The sequence below is a fragment of the Borostomias antarcticus genome (genome assembly GCF_949987555.1).
Source record: "Borostomias antarcticus genome assembly, chromosome: 12".
Taxonomy (NCBI): domain Eukaryota; kingdom Metazoa; phylum Chordata; class Actinopteri; order Stomiiformes; family Stomiidae; genus Borostomias; species Borostomias antarcticus.
This window is the reverse complement of record NC_140245.1, coordinates 19,536,765-19,558,202: the sequence shown is the minus strand read 5'-3', so window position 1 is coordinate 19,558,202 and position 21,438 is coordinate 19,536,765. Positions and strand designations below refer to the sequence as shown.

The following is a 21,438-nucleotide window of genomic DNA, read 5'->3' as shown; positions in this document are numbered from 1 at the left end:
GTTTGTAAATGTGTGTCTCTGTGTGTGAGTGTGTGTGTGTGTGTATGTATGTACGTGTGTGTGTGTGTGTGTGTGTGTGTATGGGGAGCAGACTCACGGTGAAGAGGTTGGAGCGGCGTTTGGACTGCTTGCGGACGGGCGTGGGGGTGTTGGTGGTCTGGGGGACGTCGATGCGGAGCTCCTTCTGGCTGGTGCTGGGGGTGGAGGGGACGGACGAGGAGTAGTCGCTCAGACTGCCTCCTCCGTTACTGGTCTGCAGGGAGGGACAGCGACGCAATCAAATCTTCAAGTTAAGTCAGGTCAAACTTTACTTGTATAGCACATTTAAAACAACAATAGTTGACCAAAGTGCTGAACAGGCTAAAATACCAGGAAGCGATCATAATCAACATTATGATACACATATATATATATACATACACACAATAGCAGCACAGTTTAACATGATGTCGAGGGGCCTAGCTCAACTTGAACTGAATGCCAATGAGAAGAAGTGGGTCTTTAAAACTCTACTGTAGGTCCTGGGCAGTTGTTATGTGGATAGGTTGGTCAGACCTGTGTTTTTGAGAGGGACGGAGTGCAGGGATAAAAAGTAGAGGGAAAAAAGTAAAAACGATTAGCCTCTTTTCTGACTTGTCTGAACCCCAGCCAGAGACAGTATCTCTGCTCTCACCAGACTCACAGAAGAGGCGCTAAGTAAGGAATAACAACCGTTCTTGCTGTGGAGTACAGAAACAAGCACGCCTCTCCAGGGAGCAGCTGGGCTTCAGAGACAAGCTGAACGATGGCATTTTAATGGCAAATCAATGGGGATTGAGCGCCATGGGTCAATGTGGGCCTGACAGACGCTCAGCGCCAGGCTGCTGGTACTGATGCAGGGGGGGGGGGGGGGGGGGTTGACACAGGAAGAGAGCGCCACAGGAAACAGTGCTTATAGAGAGCCTGAGCAGAATCAGGAAGCGCACACCCCCATAGGACCTTAAATCGGGAAAAATATGAACAGTAGTCAACGGCAGGAGACAAATCGTTTCTTAATCCCATTTGAATTATGCCACATATGATTTAAAACATACATTTTACTCATGTCTGTTACCTCGCAAGCTAGCTAATATTAGCTAGCTGACATTACACTCATTTAACACTCTGTAACACACTGTAAAGCCGATCCTGCATGCCAGCTCGTACAGAACTAACTCTTAAGCCGCCTTTACACCATTGCAGAAAAATGACTCCGGTTTCCGCAATCCGCACCCTGGTGGACACCCCGTACCACCGTACACCATCCCCAAAACTTTCGGATGCGGGGAACTGAAACTGCCGGACGATACGTCGGGTGTCGACATCACCGAGCAGTGAGTAAATCTGTCAACAATCATGGTGGACATCGAAGCGGTACAAATTTGCCAAACTATATTAAAAGGTTACAGACTTTGTAGCAAAATGGGTCTGTGGAAAAAATATTTTATTACCCAGCTATCTTAGTTACACCAATATTGAACTATTTTGACAGCTTTGGGTTGTGTGTGTGTCGTATTTATTAAGTTTGACAAATCTACGAAGCTTATAGCTAACTTTAGCTAACTAGCCATAGCCGAAGCCGGCTCTATGCTGGCTAGATTGTCTGGTTATATTCGGTATTGACAACGTGCTTCACTAGATCACATGGGCTTGTTAATTCTGTTTGGAAAACGATATACAGACTCATACTTGGCCAATAAATACCCTTAATTACTTGTGGAAATGCATCAAAATTGCAATCAAATAGCCAACTTAACTCATACAGCCTAGCCTATAATAGGCCTACAGTAGCCTAGAATAAAATAAACGAATTTCCACTTGAGTGCATGCTTTGATCAAATACAGTACTTTATTCTCAAATGAGGCCTACGCTGCATCGATAGGCTACTGTATTCGCAGAACAAAATGGTATAGCCTTAAAACAACCCAACATTAGAACAATTAGAGCAAATGATAATAAATAAATAAATAAATGAAATGACAGACAAGTTGTCGTGTCTTAGGCTTGCAGCCTAAACAACCGATGTAGGCTAACGTGGCCTAGGCTGTAGGCTATTGTTTAACAAATACAGTAGGCCTAGTAGGCTAATCTACATGCAAGTCCATTAACTGGGAACGAAAAATGACTCGATAGCCTACTCCTCTGCTTCAGGTTCCTGACGCGCTTTCTGGCTACCAAGGAATGCAGCTCTCGTGCAGCAGACTTGTTTGCATTTTGCGCTCGACATTAAAGTAACAAAGAAATTAAACGTGACAGTAGGCTACAGCCTACAGGCAACATGTATGTCTACATACAGTTCTGTTTTCATTCACAGTAGGATACAATACGTGTGTATTATGACAGATTTAAATGCAAGTAGGCCTACAGTACTGTAATGAAAAGCCCACCAGTAACCAGATAGCAGGCAAAAAAAAAAAGATAACGTTTTTTAAGCCTGTCCGGTAGACCGGGAGGTTCGAATTTCTGAAGTTCGGATGAGTGGGGTCCCACTGTAGTTTATAACATTAAATTATTCAAGTAAAGTGACAAGAAAGCGATCTATCATTGTTTACACACACCATTGTTTACCAAAACCATAGCAACGCTATTTTCTGGTCGTACTGCCGGACTGGGATTTGCCAGATGAGTTCAATTTTTCGAACGCATACGGACGTCCACCGGAGCGGAATTTGGTCTGCACCGCATCCCTCGGAGCCCTGTCGCATTTGGTCTGTGGACTCTCATAGGAAATGAATGACTTCCGGTCTTTTCAGAACCGTACCGCAGTCATTTTTCCGCAATGGTGTAAAGGCGGCTTTAACATAGTCAGACTAATAGTGATTTTCACCTCTTTTAAACTCGTTCTGGAATCTGCTTTACAGTTTTACAACAAATTGCAATCTTCTTGATTTGAACATCAGGTGTATGGTCATGGCACAATTCAAATGGGATCAAGAAATTATTTGTCTCTTGCCACTGACTACCATACTTTTCCAAAATAAGTTTCCATGGGAACGCTTACACACTCTATAGTGAAGAGTTAAGATGGTGTGTGTGTGTGTGTGTGTGTGTGCGCACGCGTAACTTACCTGGCTTAGGTGTACAGCTGACACCTGTGTGGTGCACACCGAAGAGTGGCTGGGGGAGTTGGGGAGGGACTTGCAGGGACCTATCGATAGCTGCTGCTTCTTCCTGGTCGCCACGATCTTCTGGGCCACTGAAACACACACATGGACGGACAGACGGCCACGTCAACCTACGTCTGTTCTCACACCTACATCTCTATCTGCTTCAGCTCACTGGAAGTCCTACATCTCAGAATCCTGCATTTCAAACATATGGGCTAAGCTAAATGTAGAAAAGAAAAAGAAAGAAAAAAATTGGGGCTACAAGAGATGAGAGAGAGAGACAAGAGAGAGAGACAGAGACACACAGACAGAGACAAAGAGACAGAGTGAGAGAGAGAGACAAGAGAGAAAAAGACAGAGATAGAGAGAGAGAGAGAGAGAGAGATAGAGAGAGAGAGAGAGAGAGAGAGAGAGAGAGAGAGAGAGAGAGAGAGAGAGAGAGAGAGACACGCTGATGTTAGTAGCCTGGCTGAGCAGTATGACCACTCCACACACCAGTCCATTACTCCCCATAATGCTGAGGCAGGCTGGCCCGGCAGTCCTGTCATTCTCCTATTCATCTGTCTGACCAGAGACCCCCCCGCCCTCCAGCCCCGCCTGTCCGCCCCCCACTCCCCACAAACACTCCCCGAGCACATCAGTTACCAGCTAACAGCTCCCACAATTATTTCACAATTATTAGACTGTTCAGGTGGAGAGCAGGGAGTATCACTCTTCCTCTCCTGGATTGGTGCTATCGTTGCTATGGAAAAGGGCAGTGTCAATAACTGGGTGCTGCGCTGGCTCAGATCGATCCCTGGGCCTCTGGACCCTCTGGACCAATTGTGGAAGGGTATTCAAATGGTCCGTCATCTCCGTGGCGATCAAAGGCCATTGATTTTCATCCCTGGTGTGGTGTTGGGGGGGCTGAGGAGTTCCACCTGCTGGTGGTTGTTAATAATTATTTCCTTAATACTTGGATTAAGAATAAGAGCACGCGAGTGGTCGATTCAAGCTGGTTAAAACAAAGACAATATCTTTATTCTTCAATACGTTTGCAAGCGGTCTCTCACAACAGGAAGTGAATTCGAGTCAGAGAGCCCCGCAATGAGGAGGCGGAGCCCTTTTAAAGGGGCAGTGTCGTGACAGGGGGTTGTGCCAGTTGCTCTGGCAAAACAGATGGCAGTGGATAATGGAGTTAGCTTCTGCTTTCCACAAACATTGTAAAACAATAAACTCAGAGAAAACAGGAACATCAATAGAGTAAGATAACAGAAAACCTATCTTGGAGTGAACACATGGGTGATGAGTTGAAATTCTTTAACATGGTTTCTTTACAAGAAGACATGGAAGTACAGGGCTGAAGCACTTTCTCTCTCTCTCTCTCTCTCTCTCTCACACACACACACACACACACGTGCATATACACACACACACATGCACACACACACAGACCACACACACACACACATAGAAATACACACATAGAAACACACACACACAGATACACTTCAAATATTGTCAAAGTACTTGAGAAATGGAGCAGAGATACAGAAGACAACCATAGCTGCCCAGACATGGCAACACATGAGCAGAAAGCTGTCCATGGCTGGCCAGTAGAGGGTTAATTATACCTGGCATACTCCATTATCCCCTTCCCAATAAACATGCCCAGGTCTCATTTGGTTGGAGATGAGGCCATTGTTTTAATTGGAGCCATTAAAGGCCTGGGTTTTAATGAGGAGCCAGTCATAAACATTTACCTTCAGGTGAGAGGGCCGTGCCAAGGGCAGCAGAGGAAACCTGCTCTCTGGTCAGAAAATGGAATAAATACAACACTGTGGTAAAACTCAAGGCTCAGTTCAATGCTCATTCGCAAACCTAGTGTTCAGGATCAAAAATACTAATATATATTGGGACGCCGCGGTAGCTGGGCCGGCTGGGGCACGAATCCAGCCCACGCCCTTTGCTGCATGTCTTCCCCCCTCTCTCTCTCCCACCTTTCCTGTCTGTCACCTACACCGTCCTATCCCAATAAAAGCAGAAATGTCCTAAAAAATATCTTTAAAAAAATAAAATAATAATAATATAAAATGAACATTTGAGCTCATTATGGAATGAAATATGGAAATTAAATGTTAAAAGTGAAGCAAATTCCTCATGCCACTGCACCTTTTTGTGCGTTGGCTGTAAGGCAGTGCACCTAGAAGAGCCAATGTCGGGTTGTAAGTATGTCCTGGCGGGGTTGTAAGTATGTCCTGGCGTTGTTGACCTGCAGTTCTGATTGTAAGTATGTCCTGGCGTTGTTGACCTGCAGTTCTATATCGCTACCACAAGAGGCAGTGGTCCCAGAACATCAAAACAAAAAGACTGAGATTTCCCAGGTCAGCGGTGGCCGAGTGGTTAGCGCTCTGCCTAGCACCGCAAAGATTGTGATAAAGACTAGTATTTTATATACCATCAAGATGTCTGGCTGTTGCATCTACAGGTGTACAAATTGGCGCTCTAGTGGCAAACTTTATTCGTTTCAAGAGGAAACCAGCCTTTTCAGAACTGGAGTCGCCTGTGGCTACAAGCCATTAAGCGTTTGCAGTGCCCATTTTATATAAGGTAAGTTATTTTGACTACCTGGTTTCACTGGAATGTCTGGTTGAAATGTAGAGTAATATCTGAAGTAAACAGTAACCCATAACCTGGCTGCATGCTAAGCTAAAGCTAAGTCTAGGAAATTAAGCCTAATGATAGCTAGCTAACGTTAGCTAGTGCTAGCTAACACGCTAGCTAGTGTTATCTAGCTAACTCAAGGCCCGGGGAGTCAGCGATGGCTAACGGCTAGCAAAACCTAATGAAATGGTGAGTCCTGCTTTGCAACTTTATGCATTTCAGATTGATCATGTTGGCAATGTGTGTGAATTTGCTGCTATGTGAGAGATAAGGACCTGTTGTTGCATGTCGTTGACAAAAGCTTCCCCTTAGTGTCAGAACGATGGCTTATGAATGCGATGTTATACAGTAGCCCAGAGATGGTTAGCACTGGCAGGGCTAGTTTCAGTTTGATGAAAGGCATTATGGTGTTTGAGCACGAGTTGTCGTACTCTTGTGATGGACTTTGTTTTGGTGTGAAATTATAGTTGTTTATGTTTTGGTAGGAACAATTAAATTGTCCCAAGTGTTGCAAATTATTGGTACCCCTACCAGTGGCGATTGCTCCTGTAAGCCAGGGTAAGCTTGGCTTAACCATACAAATAAAACTTGATTGTTGCACCTGTTTTTGATGCAAATGCGTCTTGTATTCTGCCATATCGCTTCATTTTCATCCGTGTTTAGCAATTTGGTAGTGCTCCATCACCCCCTACACTCCTCATGAAAATACAGTCCACGTTACGGTCCGTTGACACCGGTCTTACTAGTGCGTTATTCACTTAACATTGTAGGCCAGGTAAAATTATCCTAGCTTACGGAAGTCAAGACCAAATCAAATCAAGACCAAATCAAGACCTAGAGCGGTGGGCTAATACGCCTAGTAGCCTAAACACTGATTAGTGAAGTAGGGGAGTAGGCTATTGAGTGCTGTGCCCTAAGGGGGTACATTTTATCGTCCTGTCATTCTCTTCGTGGTGCTTGGCCATTGTTGTCATATAATGGCTCTGTAGTTTATTTAGTGTGTCCTTAAAAGCTTAGTTGTTTTGGCCTAAATATTGCCCTCTTATTCACTCGCTCTCAAATTATTGGCCTTTGTTGATGTGTTCAAAAAAACATCTATATATATAGTTTTCCTGTATGTTTTTACATCTTAATGCCAATGCTCAGCGCCCTTCTGGTGCTTTGAAACCCATCAGGGCATGCTTTGAAAGTGCACCACCCAAAAAATCGTGTGCTGCGCGTGCGTGCTTACCCAGTTCTAGGACCCACCAGACGCCACTGACCCCTACGTGCGTAGTTTCTCTCCCCATCTGCGTGTGTGTGTACGGGGTGTGCGGGGGGTTGGGGGGCTTTGGGAGTAATAATGTCGGAGAGGACCCTGTGCAAGACCCCACGGCATTATAGACAGACAGTCTTCATTACAATAGGAGTAGGACACTTCAAATCCTATAGTTATTCATTTTTGTATGGGATGTGATGCACCAGCCGCTCTACGCCTACATGTGGTTTATTTTCGGTGATTAGACTGACTGTTGACTGGCACAGCTTTAGGTGGAGGAATGAGCTTAATGTATTGATGCTTTTTTGTGCGTGGCTGTAAGCCAGCCCACCTAGTATAGCGTTCGTCCGGTTATCACTCCCTCCCTCCCTCCCTCCGTTACTGCGGAGAATGTTGGCGTGCATTTCTCTGTTGGCACCACAAGAGGCAGTTGTCCCAGCACACCAAAATCAAGGAGGACACCAAAATTAACCCGCCGATCTCCACTGCACAAGTAGAATAGTGGTAAGAGCATTGGACTCTGGAGACTGGGGTTGAAGACCCGGTGGGGATGACTTTATGGGACTATACCCCAAACCTCCACATGTTCATCCTTTCACTCCAACCTTTACCCCTTGCCTTATAGATCAGATCCTGTCCCAACCCCAACCCATATTCTAACCCCAACCCACACTAGGGACTGGAAGGAGGACACCAAAACCCACCCGCCGATCTCCACTGCACAAGTAGAGTAGTGGTGAGAGCATTGGACTCCTACCCAGGAGACTGGGGTTCCCGGTGGGGATGACTTTATGTTATCATCAGTGTAACTGCTTTAGCCACTGACCGCTACCATTAATGTTATGGAAGCTTCTGCTAGTTGTTGTGAGCCCATGAGCTAACCGGCTATCCCGCTCTCATTGTGCTGGATTAGCATTGGAAGCATTGGAACTGATGTGTCCAGGTGACAAGACCCATCTTTATTTATCAGACATTACCGTCCTACCAGTCCTGCACAGAAACAAACCAGCCAACGCACATAAGCCAGGCTGGACCTGGCCTGGTTCATAATGTGGTTAGAACATGGTTATATGATGGCTGTGACTGACTTGACACTGGGCCAGCCACACACATACATGACACACACCACATATACATGCACAGTCAAGCCCAGCTGTATATTACTTTTAGTGTTAAGAACAGTTATGATAAGACTGTGTTAAATATTTAAACTGTGTGGCTAATACAATTTAACTTTAACCATCAATCTTAGTTCTCCTCTGAGAGACTGCCATTTATTCTAATGGAAATGTCTCCCGTTTGATCAGATTTACGACAGAGACTCTCACAGAGTGGGAGGTAGAGGTAGCTGGTACGGTAACTGCTGGGGACGGAGGATACAAAGTGCTGGTTGTTGCCGTGTTGAGAGCCCGTACCAAACGACAGGCTGGTGAGACCACTTCTCTGCTCTTATTTGCTTTACAGCAGAGTGGAAGAAGAGGATAAAAGAGGAAGAGAGACAGCTAACCTTTTCCCTCCATCCACTACCCAACTGGACAGCAGGTGGCCAGACAGGGGGTGAAGACAGCAGGACAAAAGAATGCAGGTGGCAGGTGGAGTATGGTGGGGTGAATGAGAATCAGAGTAGAACTTGAGTAGAAAACAGTGAGAGACAATGAGACGGAGAGAGATAGAGCGGAGATACAGAAAGAGAGAAAGAGAGAGATGAGATAGAGAGAGAGGAGATACAGAGATAGAGGGGGAGAGAGGGAGAGAAAGAGAGGAGATAGAGAGAGAGGAGATAGAGAGAGAAAGAGGAGACAGAGAGAGGAAGAGAGATGAGATACAGAGAGAGGAGATACAGAGAGAGAAAGAGATGAGATACACAGAGAGAGAGATGATACACAGAGAGAGAGAGGAGATACAGAAAGAGAAAGAGAGATGAGATACAGAGAGAGAGAGAGAGAGAGAGAGGAGATACAGAGAAGAGATACAGAGAGAGAGATGAGATACAGAGAGAGAAAGAGAGAGGAGATACAGAGAGGGAGAGAGAGAGAGAGAGAGAGAAAGAGAGAGAAGATAAAGAGAAAGAGAGGAGATACAGAGAGAGATACAGAGAGAGAGGAGATACAGAGAAAGAGAGAGATGAGATAGAGAGAGAAAGAGAGAGAGAGGAGATGCAGAGAGAGAAAAAGAAAGAGAGAGGAGATAGAGAGAGAGAGCGAGATTGTGTCCTGGTGAGTGTATTATGCAGCTGTCAGGTGGGTTAGCCGTGGCGTCTCATAAATATTAAGTAATGAGTGGGAAGCAGAGCAGTGTCAGATGAGGCGCTGAACGGCGCTGGGCTGGGCCCGCCAGGGATCCGGGGAAAAGGTCACAGTTTTACCTCACTTACAACCCAGTAATTAAACCATCCTCCCCCAGACCTGCTCCCCTTGCCCAGCCTCGCCCCCAGTCACGGGGCCCCGCACCGACCCAGAGAGACGGGGCCAACCATGGACACAGAGTCCCTGCAAGGTCACACATGCCCAACACCCAACCCTCAGACACACTGATACCAACAAACATGGAAAAACACACACGCATCTGCACACACACACAAGTCCAAACATACATAGAAAGAGACACGCACACACACAATATATATATATATATATATATATGTTTGTCTGAGCCTCTGCCCTCACTAAACCCAGACATGTGGGAGGGTCCAGAGGAACACTGATGCAGCAGGACAGGTCCTTAGCTACGATATCACAACAATCCTCCGATAATCTGTCTCACTAACCAGCCACATCCTGCCAATGTGAGGACACAGTGTTTATTTTTGCCTTGAATTTCCTTGGCTCCATCTACCCCCTCCCCCCCCCCCCCTCCCCTCAACTGCTCTCCCCCTTCCACGTCCTGTCCCCGTCCCCCCCTTTACCTTTACTCCCACCTCCCAAGTGCTGTGCTCTCCTACTGGCTTTTTGAATTGGTTACTGTAGCACCACCTGTAGTTTCCTCTTTCTGCTTGACATCTTTCCTCTCCGATTTCCAAAACGTTGCTAATTTTGTGAAGACTTCCCATTCACATTAATTAACAGCCAAGCAGAACAGTAGTGGAGGGAGGAGTGAGCTGGTTCAGAGTCTGCAGACAGTAGTTTACAAGATGTACATTTGAGATGGGAGTTATACAGCCAATGACATGTTAAATCTACAGTATAGTCTATAGGCGAGATAGTTTTCTATGAAGTCAATCATTTTAATGTGCAGACACTTTGTCATCCACCTGAAAGTGTCTGCAGTTTACTTTGAATGCTTGAAGTTTACATTATCGTTTAAATGCAAGTTGATACACTAGTCTATATACAGTAACAGGTGTCACTGTGTTGCTTGGCAGTATTGCCTTTACGCTCACTTGCCCATGTTGGGTTCGATCTTGGCTGTACAGAAATCACACTTCACACTAACAGATAGTATACATAAAGCTTAAACATGGTAATTTAGCGGACTCTATTGAGGTAGTCTACAGAATGCATCGCTTCAACTATCCACACGAATGAGAATATTATGGTGCATTCCATTTGTCTCGGGAGGTGCGAGTGGGAACTGGTAATGGTCACTCCCGAGGTGAGCGTTCCAGTTGCAACAGCTTTCTGTTCTCGTCCTCCTGGACCTGAGTGCAGCCTTTGATACTATAGATCATGCAATCCTCATTGAAAGACTGGAAAAGTGGGTTGGCCTCTCTGGTCCAGTCCTAAATTGGCTTAAGACCTATCTAACCGGTCGTGATTTCTTCGTTGCCCTCGGTGAATATAGCTCAGGAAAGATCCCTATGACCTGTGGGGTGCCCCAAGGATCGATCCTAGGACCTCTACTCTTCAGCCTGTACATGCTGCCCCTTGGCAGTGTCATCAGGAGGCACAATATTAGCTACCATAGCTACGCAGATGACACCCAACTCTATATTTCCGTAACACCCAGTAACTACAGCTTGGTTGACCGCCTTGTCAAGTGTATTACAGATATAAATGTATGGATGTCACATAATTTCCTCCAACTAAACCAGGACAAAACAGAAGTACTGATCATTGGAGAAAAAGCTGAAAGAGAGAAACTAGCTGCACACTTAAAAACTCTGGAAATTGACACCAATTGCCAGGCTAAAAACTTAGGTGTCATACTTGACTCAGATCTTAATTTCGAAAACCACATCAAGAATATTACAAACACATCCTTTTACCACCTAAGGAACATTGCCAAGGTGCAACTCTTTCTCTCTCAGGCTGACACCGATAGATTAATGCATGCTTTCATCACAAGCAGGCTGGACTACTGCAATGCTCTACTATCAGGCCTACATGTACCAAAGAAAGCAATCTCTAAACTACAAATGATACAGAATGCTGCAGCACGAGTCCTCACTAAGACTAGACGAAGGGCACACATCACTGTGATGTAACAGTTGGTTGGGGGGCGCATTATAAATAAAAATAACATAACATAACATAACATCACACCAGCGTTAAAATCACTACACTGGTTACCAGTCAACTCTAGAATAGACTTTAAAATACTATTACTAGTCTATAAATCTCTCCACAGTCACTCACCAGAATATATTTCAGACATGCTTGTTAAGTACATGCCCAACAGACCACTTAGATCCTCAGGCACTGAACTTTTAACAGTTCCAAAAGCCAGGACCAAGAAACACGGAGAGGCAGCTTTTAGTTTCTATGCCCCCAACCTCTGGAACACCCTACTGGAGTGCCTAAGAAGGGCCGAAACAACGGAGGTCTTCAAGCGAGACCTCAAGACGTACCTTTTCGACCTAGCCTACAATCACTAGCTAGGACCTTGAGACACAGAAAGGCAGCCTCAAACCTACCTGTGAATCCTCTGTATACATTGGTATTTATCCTGCTATGCAATGTATGTATATCAAGTAGTGTACAGAAGCTGGTTATCCTGAAACAGGCTTGTTCTGTTCTGACTGCTGTTTTGCTTCAATGGCTCAGTGTACTACTAACAGTTTTCTGTCTCCCCTAGTGCCTCTCTCTCTCCCTCCTATCCTCTAACCAGGTCCAGTGTCAGCTGCGGAGCTGTGGATATCGTAGTATTTAGTACACACACACACACACGTACACACAGACACACATCAGTCCACATCCGGCTTAGGCCTGGACCTGATGCTCTTAGCCTTTCTTGCTCCGAAAATTTAATTTAATGTTATTTATTGTTCTTTAAATGTTCTTAGCCATTAGACAAATATATTCCAGGAGCTTGCCCCAGGTTGCCTGTTTCAATATCTGTGTGGTCTGTATGGCTCTATGTGCTACTAACCCTGTTCTGCCTTCCCTCTGCCTTCCCTCTCCCTAGTGCCTCTCTCTCTCCCTCCTATCTTCTAACCAGGTCCAGTGGATGCCCCACTGTCACCAGCAGACCTCCCGAAGTCCGATAGATACCCCCGTGTCTGCTGTGGATGATGTAGCATGTCCGTAGAATATTCTCTCTCCTATGATGCTTTTAGCTTCTCTCACTCTGAAATGTAATTTAATGTAATGTATTGCTTTATAAATGTTCTTAGCCGGTAGACAAACATACTCCTGGAGCTTGCTCGATCGCCTTGTTGAGAGGGGTCAGGGAAGAATTTTTACAGCTCACTTATCTGGCCCCCGGGTGATTACTGTTTTTTTGCTTCCCTCTGGAATATGTAGAGAGTGGGTCCTATGCCCACCTCCCTTGTTCTCTGTAAAGCGCATTATGTTGCCTCTGGGTATGAAATGCACTATACAAATAAAGCTTTGATTGATTGATTGATTGAACAGCTGATTCCATTATCAACAGCTACTAGTAGCTCTAGCCTTTGGTAGCAAACAAGTTGATAACGCACTAAGTGGCATTGTGCGCACAAAACACCATAATCAGCAATAGTTTTAGCAGCTTGTTTGTCGCTCTCTACACTGCAGCCAGTAGTCTCGTCAGGCGCAAGGCGAAATTTAAATATTGCTGATTTAAATAATAACACTGCTGCAGCATCATCTTCCATCCGCCGGACGGAAAAATGATGGTAGGCGGGCTCTAGCGTTCTACCTTCCTGGATCGAGCTGAAAAAGTAAATAGACACCAGCCTGTTGACGCGAACATAACTCATCATGGCTGGATCATGGATGCTGCTCAGTGGCGCAAGAAGCAAGCCCCCATGGCCAGGAACAGACAGTTTTTGCCGTAGTGGCAAAGCTCGGTATTGCAAGTGGCGCCAAGAACCTGAAACCTATGAGGAAACTGAAACCTAAATCCCCCACTACACTGAAGTTACAGTAATATGGGTACTGTAGAGCCACCTATGAATGAATCATGGTCAATTTAATGGTGAGTTCCTTGGCCCATGCTGCACCCCTCCACCGAGTTTCATGCATATCGGGCCAGTAGTTTTTGTTTAATCCTGTCCGCATGCAGACAGACAGACAGACAGACAGACAGACAGACAGACAGACAGACAGACAGACACACACACACACACACACACACACACACACACACACACAGACAGACAGACAGACAGACAGACAGGGGCGAAAACATTACCTTCTGCCCTGCGGGGCTTTGCCCCTGGGGCAGAGGTAATAACATTTATGATCCCTGCAGCCACCAATGGGCTAGACTAAGCGCTTTCCTACCAGAAAGCCCCCTGTACTTTTCCCCTGGGGGAAAATACCCTAGAACTCCAGATGTAGATGGCCATCAGACAGAAAATACCTCACTCAAAATTGTAGTTCTAATATGGGAATAATGTATTTTTTCGACCAGATGTCTTGGTTACAATAAGATTGACCTAGGAAAGCAGTTTTGTGTTTTTATTCAGTTTAGTTTGAGAAATCCCTGCGATGCTCTAAGGAAACATGGGAGTGTTTTGGCTGTGATCACGAACTGATAAACCACAATCACTGCATGAAAACTGGGTTTTTTGTCATTAAGCAGCACTGTGAATTACCGTGGAAGTTCATCCAATGCAATTCTAGCCAGACAGATTTGTCAACCAATCACAAGTGCTTTTTCTTTTGAAAAGGCTCCATTGTTCTAGCCAGGAGGTTCTCCTGTTCAAATGCTGAGTCGTTCAATACTCTGCAGGGGGGTGGAAGTGGAGGAATGGTATGATTTCTAAAGTTAAGGGCGAAGTTCACAGGCTGTAGAACAGGGCCCCGCACTACGAAGCTTGTTCAACATATCCAGGATAACTTTTCGCTAGCTCGCTCGAGTAAACCGGACAACCGCAATCACAGATAAATGATACTACGACGGTGGCTATCAACTGATTAAGTCTACCCAGCTGGTCCAATCTAGCAATGAGCACGTGCACGGTAAAAGGGGAGGTATTTGCTCGAAATGACCAATTGCATACCTTTGTATGGGTATTCGGACACGGCCATGGACAAGGCAAACAATACATAACCAAGTTCCATCCACCGTATTTTACACAAGAGGAGCAATATTATAGAAATATGAACTATAGGTGCAACACACTCGCTACTGCCAAAGGCAGGAAGGAAAGCAGGAAAAATACTGCCGACTGCCTATATTTTATCATTATCCTCCTCATGAACACGAGTAGGCTAAATCATTGGGCTATGCCTATTCTTATGGCGTGTAAAGCAATTGTAGCCTATATCTATATATCTTATTCTTTCAATTGCAACCCAGTGAGACTGGCAAGAGACGCTTAAATAAAGCAAATGTAGGCTATAGTTGTTAATAGTTGCAGGTTGGAGTAGACAATGTGATGTCTCTATACAAGAGGAACTAGAGATAAAACGCGCTAAGATGGAAAAAGTGAAGCTCAAGGTGGAGAAGTAGGCTATAAGCCTATTTCAGTAGGCCTATAAGGTCATTGATTGTCAGGCATTGGTGCTATCACAATTCAATTAAAATGTAGCCTACCTCTCTTTGTTCCTAGGAACGGAAGGCTAGTCTAATAAATCAACATTAAAGACTTGAAAATGTAATTAAAAATGAGTGTTTTTACTTGCTTCTCCGCATCACCCACAGCCTACACGAAACTGCAGGTAGGCTAAACGCAAGCCAGTGCATAGCCTACAGTCTACGACTGTAAATGCACAAGGCAAAATATGTCTCAAGCAGCTGTCATTCTGCAATTTCTCACGTACTGCAGATTATTTTTTAATTCACACACTGAAGTTCCATATAGAATCTTAACGTCCATATGCCTTTTTCCAAGTGAATTAATGAGGTCAGCGGGCAGTGCTTCATACATTTTGATCCATAATCTGGAACTTAACCTGCCCCGGAGAAGGTTAGCTCGGCAGCATAAATTACCACGGCAATATAGCACAGTGAAAAGTGAACCACCTACGTAGTAAGGATAAACCAGGCTTGAACCTGAAGTTATCGCGCTAACCCTGTAATCCTGTTTAGTAGTACAGGGCCCAGCTGTTAACTGACGAAAATTAGTTTGCATGAAGTTTACATGCATTCACGGGGTCGAAAATCTCACTTTTCATCCAGTGAATCTGTCTAGGGGGGCTTTTTTCCCCCATCAGCTTAGTTACAACAACATTGAACTAGGAAAGCAGTTTTGTGTGTGGGATTTATTCCATTTGGAAAATTAACTTGATCACTAAACACAGAAGCTTTGGGCGCAGTGAATTTAAAATGGCGCTGTTGAAATAAACCTCTGCCAGTAGGCTCCCTACCCAGCCAATCAGAAATGTTCAGCATTGCCGGCCCACCCACAATGTACAGTCCCCCGGCAACAGTACCACCTCAATCATGAGGTCTTTTTGGGGGGTATGAAGTTCCCATAGACCCCAGCCCCTCTGGTGTGAACACGGCAAACCCGCCCATAGACCCCAGCCCCTCTGGTGTGAACACGGCAAACCCGCCCATAGACCCCAGCCCCTCTGGTGGGAACACAGCAGGTTACCCCCAAACGTCCGTAGTCGGAGGGGAAAGTAGAAAGCACATATTTTAACTGTGTTATAGTGCCGACAGACATGTGGGCACAAGAAGCTTTCTAGTTGGTTAGCTTCATTAGGGGCCAGGCAGCGTAGCTGCCGGAACCCTATTGTATTTGCCTATATTATTGGGGGCCAAGCAGCGAAGCTGCGTAGGCCACCACTAAGTTTCTACCTTTTCTTATTTCTTTCTTTCTTTATTATTATTATTCCTCTGCCATTGTAGTCTATGGCAGCCCATATAAGCTTATGGTAGAAAGTTATGAAAATTGGCACACTCATTTGGGACAGTGCCCTGACCCTCCTCACCAAGTCTCATGTCCACACCTCACCCTCTCTAGCGCCACCAACGTGTCAAAGTTGGAGGTGCATTTATGCATGCAGCTTTTCTTCAGCAAGTCCAATTTTCAAACTTCAGGTGTCCTTCAATTCCTTGGCTCAAGCCGGATTCAACGCACTCTATGACGTCATTGTGGCCATCTTGGCTTCTCCGCCATTTTGAATGATGTGCAAAACCCTTAAAATGTATCTCCTCCTAGGAACTTTCACCAATTTGCAAAAAAATTGGTGGATGTCATCTATACACCAATGTCTACAAACAATGTACAGGGATTTTTGATTATCCATTGCGTTCGCTCGTGACAGCCAATCAAAATTGGCAGAAAAGCTGCAAAACAGGAACTGGGGTCATATCTCAGTAATGTTTTAATCTATCAAAACCACATTTGGCACACTCATTCGGGACATACCCATGACATCTGTCACCAAGCCTCATGTTGACATCTAGTGCACTCTAGCGCCACCAGCGTGTCAAAGTTGGAGTTGCGTTTATGCCAGTAACTTTTGAGCTGTATGTCCAATCTTCAAAATTATGGTAGCAATGGATTCCCTGGCTCATGCTGAGTTCAAAACACCCCGTGGTTTCATTATTACTTCATTTGTTTGATTGCAGAATGAAAGGAACACTTATTGTCTTCTGCACAATTTCACCAGTTTCAGAGTGGTGAAAGGCGCATTTTGGAAAAAGTCACACATTTTCTAAACTGCCATCCCTCTTCCAATTCTCACAGCTCATACACATTTTACATATCAAAACGTTCACACGACTCTTGGGATTAATAAAATCAAAAAAGCTAAGCTCTTCGATGTATATTTTTCACTCTGTGACAGTTCGAATAATAACTCCCCCCCCTCCATTGAAATCAATGGAGCCACGCTCTAGAAAATCTCTCTTCGCTCTAGAATCTCTAACTGTTTCTAACTCTTCACCTCTCCTACACGTCTGAAGACCGAAGGACATTTTATACATGGAAATGTTCGCGTGATTGTCTGGATTCTGAAGAAGTAAATAGTTGAGCTATGCTATGTATACTTTTCGCTGTGTGCCAATTTAAACAACGACACCCCCCCTCTCACTCTACCGAGAGGAAGCAACCCTACCAGGTGATATTAATTAAGTGCTCAGGACTCAGACACACGGGGTTAGGGAAGGCTCACATGCCTTGTGGACTAGGGTGGTTCACCTTCGCAACAGCCTGCGTAGCACAGTGGTTAGCGTGTCGGCCTTGCAAGCAGCAGGTACAGAGATCGAATCCCGTTCAACCATATGTCTGACTTCCGAAAATCTCGGGCCCATCCTTGACCCTTGTCAAACATGTCACCACGTCAGTCTAGCTGATTCCTTGTCTGCTTGCAGTTAAACAGCTTGGCCCCCACATTCCTGCTTGCAGGTATATTTATTATTATTATTATTCTCCATCTTCCACTGAAGTCTAACTTCCCATGGACAAAAAATCACCAAAATGTGCACATAGCTCCAGTACTATATCCAAAGTCCTCAACCTGCATTGTAGGTCAATAAACCTGAAGGTGGCGCTACAGCAACAGTCTAAAGTTTAAAACTTAAAAAAATCATAACAAATTAGCCATAGGTGCTATCACTGTAAAACCACCACGTGAATGTAGTCCCAAGTGAGACAAAACTTTCATACACTTTGACCTTGCAGGAACTTTGAAATCCATCACTCTGATTTCTTCATAAACTGTAAAACCTATCAAACATATCTCCTCCCACATTTTTTGTTCAATTGACACCAAAATTAAAATACTGTATCTACAGACTGTCCTTACCAAAGGATCCTCACAGATTTTTGAAATATGAAAAATTGAGCCCACAGCACATCAAAAAGTTTCACTGTTAACAGTTTTGTATACAGTTCCAATAATTCTCGCCAAATCAATGTCTGATCATCCTCATAAAAAGTGACAACATTGGCCACATATCCAAGATGTAGTATGATTTTTTTCAGAATTTTATCTCAAAAATTGAATTTTTAAAAATATGTTTAATTTTGTCCTCTGAAACCAACACTTCATACAGAGAAAACTACGTTACCCACAATCCAACGCAAGCTCCACGAATCTGAGACATCGCTGTTGGCAACCCTACCCAACCCCCGCCGAGGATTACAATGACTAAATCGATTGATTGGCAACTGACTGAGTACACAGCTGCTGAAGTTAATGTTCAATTATGAAAAAAAAGCTAACAAAACCTGTAACCCACATTTTTCAATCAATTAACACTAAAGTTGCTACACTGGATCTTCAAACTGTCATTCACAAACTCATTGACCAGATTATTGAATTATCAAAATTGAGCTTACAATGCATCAAAATGTTTTACTTATTATTATTATTCTCCATCTTCCACTGAAGTCTAACTTCCTGTGGTCAAAAAATCACCAAAATTTGCACATAGCTCCAGTACTATACCCAAAGTCCTCAACCTGCATTGTAGGTCAATAAACCTGAAGGTGGCGCTACAGCAACAGTCTAAAGTTTAAAATTTTAAAAAATCATAACAAATCAGCCATAGGTGCTATCACTGTAAAACCACCACGTGAATGTAGTCCCAAGTGAGACAAAACTTTCATACACTCTGACCTTGCAGGAATTTTGATTATTATTATTATTCTCCATCTTCCACTGAAGTCTAACTTCCCGTGGACAAAAAATCACCAAAATTTGCACATAGCTCCAGTACTATACCCAAAGTCCTCAACCTGCATTGTAGGTCAATAAACCTGAAGGTGGCGCTACAGCAACAGTCTAAAGTTTAAAATTTTAAAAAATCATAACAAATCAGCCATAGGTGCTATCACTGTAAAACCACCACGTGAATGTAGTCCCAAGTGAGACAAAACTTTCATACGCTTTGACCTTGCAGGAATTTTGAAGTCCATTACTCTGATTTCTTCATAAACTGTAAAACCTATCAAACCTATATCCTCCCACATTTTTAGTTCAATTGACACCAAAATTGATCTACTGTATCTTCAGACTGTCCTTACCAAAGGATCCTCACAGATTTTTGAAATATGAAAAATTGAGGCCACAGCACATCAAAAAGTTTTACTGTTAACAGTTCTGTATATAGTTCCTATTAATTCTCACCAAATCAATGTCTGATCATCCTCATAAAAAGTGACAACATTAGCCACATATCCAAGATGTAGTATGATTTTTTTCAGAATTTCATCTAAAAAATTGAATTTTTTAAAAATATGTTTAATTCTGTCCTCTGAAACCAACACTTCATACAGAGAAAACTACGTTACCCACAATCCAACGCAAGCTCCACGAATCGGAGACATCGCTGTTGGCAACCCTACCCAACCCCCGCCGAGGATTACAATGACTAAATCGATTGATTGGCAACTGACTGAGTACACAGCTGCTGAAGTTAATGTTCAATTATGAAGAAAAGCAAACAAAACCTGTAAAAATTAATAAACATATCTCATCCCACATTTTTCAATCAATTAACACCAAACTTGCTACACTGGATCTTCAGACTGTAATTCACAAACTCATTGACCAGATTGTTGAATTATCAAAATCGAGCTTGCAACGCATCAAAATGTTTTACAAATGTTTTACGATACGAATGTACAAAATGAACATTGCAATGTCAACTTTCTTGTTGTCCTATTCTCTCACTTATTGCTCCTAAACTTGTCGGAAATTGCCTGGCCCCGCCTCATCGCTGCGTAGCAGCTTTAATTATCATTGTTATAGCCACAGGTAACAACAGCAGAAGAATCTACCGATTTCCTCTTCTCCGAAACTCTCCCTGCTCATTTGGACCGGTTGTTTTCAACACTTCACCTTGTTGTGGGAGGAGTCTGGAACAAGGGATCTTTCTCTGATCTGGGGCGGCCTGGTGAAGTCATTAGTCCCGACTGTGTCCACTCATACCAAAACAACACAGTACCTAATTACAGCAATAAAACTATATGACAACTATATGACAGTGACAATACCCTTAATCAGTGTCCCCTTAGCAGGAAATGTGCTTAGACTGTGTGTGTGTTGGAGGGGCAGGACATTAGCCCTGGCACCTCTGACAGGGGGGAGAGCAGGACAGCGGTCTTCGCAGCTCGTTAGCGTGTGCTAACGAAGAGCCCGCGTCCCCCGCTCTGACACGGGGCCGCGGTGCGCGCATGTCGCTGTAATTAGGATAATTAAATTAGCCCTCTGATGGAAGAGAGGCCAGGGGGCTGTCAGGACCCTTCCCTCTGCTCCCACCCCCCTATCGCTCACACAGACAGGCTGGCCAAGCCTCCCAGACCATCCCCTCCACCACCACACGCACCACAGTGTGATACTGTATCCCTTTACATTATAGGTCTTTTATAAATCTGCAGCTAAATCCACTAACACACGTCTACACAAGTGTTTGAACACAGACAAATGTACCTCACACCCAAACCTTACTGCGCTGTCTTCCATACTCCTCCGCCAACAACAGTACTAGACCTGATACCCAGATCTGCTGCAGACCGCCAGCGTCACACGCCTGCGTCCACAACCCTGCCCTGCTACATGCTCACCACACCAGACCCTGACACCAAAAACCAATGCTCCTCCGTCCATGTCTGGCCACGTCACCTCCCCCCTCCCCCCATGGACTCGTGTGATGGAGATGGAGGACCGGGCCGCTCCGTTTTAATGCTAAATGTCCTGTTCATTCATCCAACGGGGGCCCTCTTTTATCCTAGCGCATCGTGTGTAACTCGCTGGCTTGGCTTCGTTTTGATTTACCACATGTGCTCCCTGGTTTTAATTTCCCAGCATCCGTGGAACTGACGCTCCGATTGGGATCGTGGCAATTTAGTACAAATCAGCATTTATTCTCTGGCCGGGGCAGAGATGTCAAATAAAATACACTCATGTAAGTGTGTCTTCCATGTGCAGGCAGTAATTACGGTCGCCTGTACAGGACAGGCTAAAATCAATCCACACTGAACAGTCTGATCATGGAATATGCATGCACTGCCAGAAGAAAATCCATAAACATAATGCTTTTATGAATGATTTCCGTTTCATAAAACCCAGTTCAATCATCAATCGACTGCTACAACTATTCCTCTTGCAATAAATTGAGGATGGGGAACAAATTTGCGGTCGAAA

General features: G+C 44.4%; 1 protein-coding gene across 2 annotated transcripts in view; it reads right to left on the bottom strand.

Moving 5' to 3' along the window:
• agap1 (ArfGAP with GTPase domain, ankyrin repeat and PH domain 1) overlaps nucleotides 1-21,438 on the bottom strand; it is a 342,978-nt gene that overhangs the window by 116,275 nt on the left and 205,265 nt on the right. For both annotated transcript variants that reach the window (XM_084446818.1, XM_084446819.1), the window contains exons 7-8: nucleotides 3,088-3,215; nucleotides 98-253 (exon numbers count right to left, since the gene is read on the bottom strand). In XM_084446818.1, coding sequence (XP_084302944.1) covers nucleotides 98-253; nucleotides 3,088-3,215 — 284 coding nt within the window. The remainder of the gene's footprint in view (nucleotides 1-97; nucleotides 254-3,087; nucleotides 3,216-21,438) is intronic.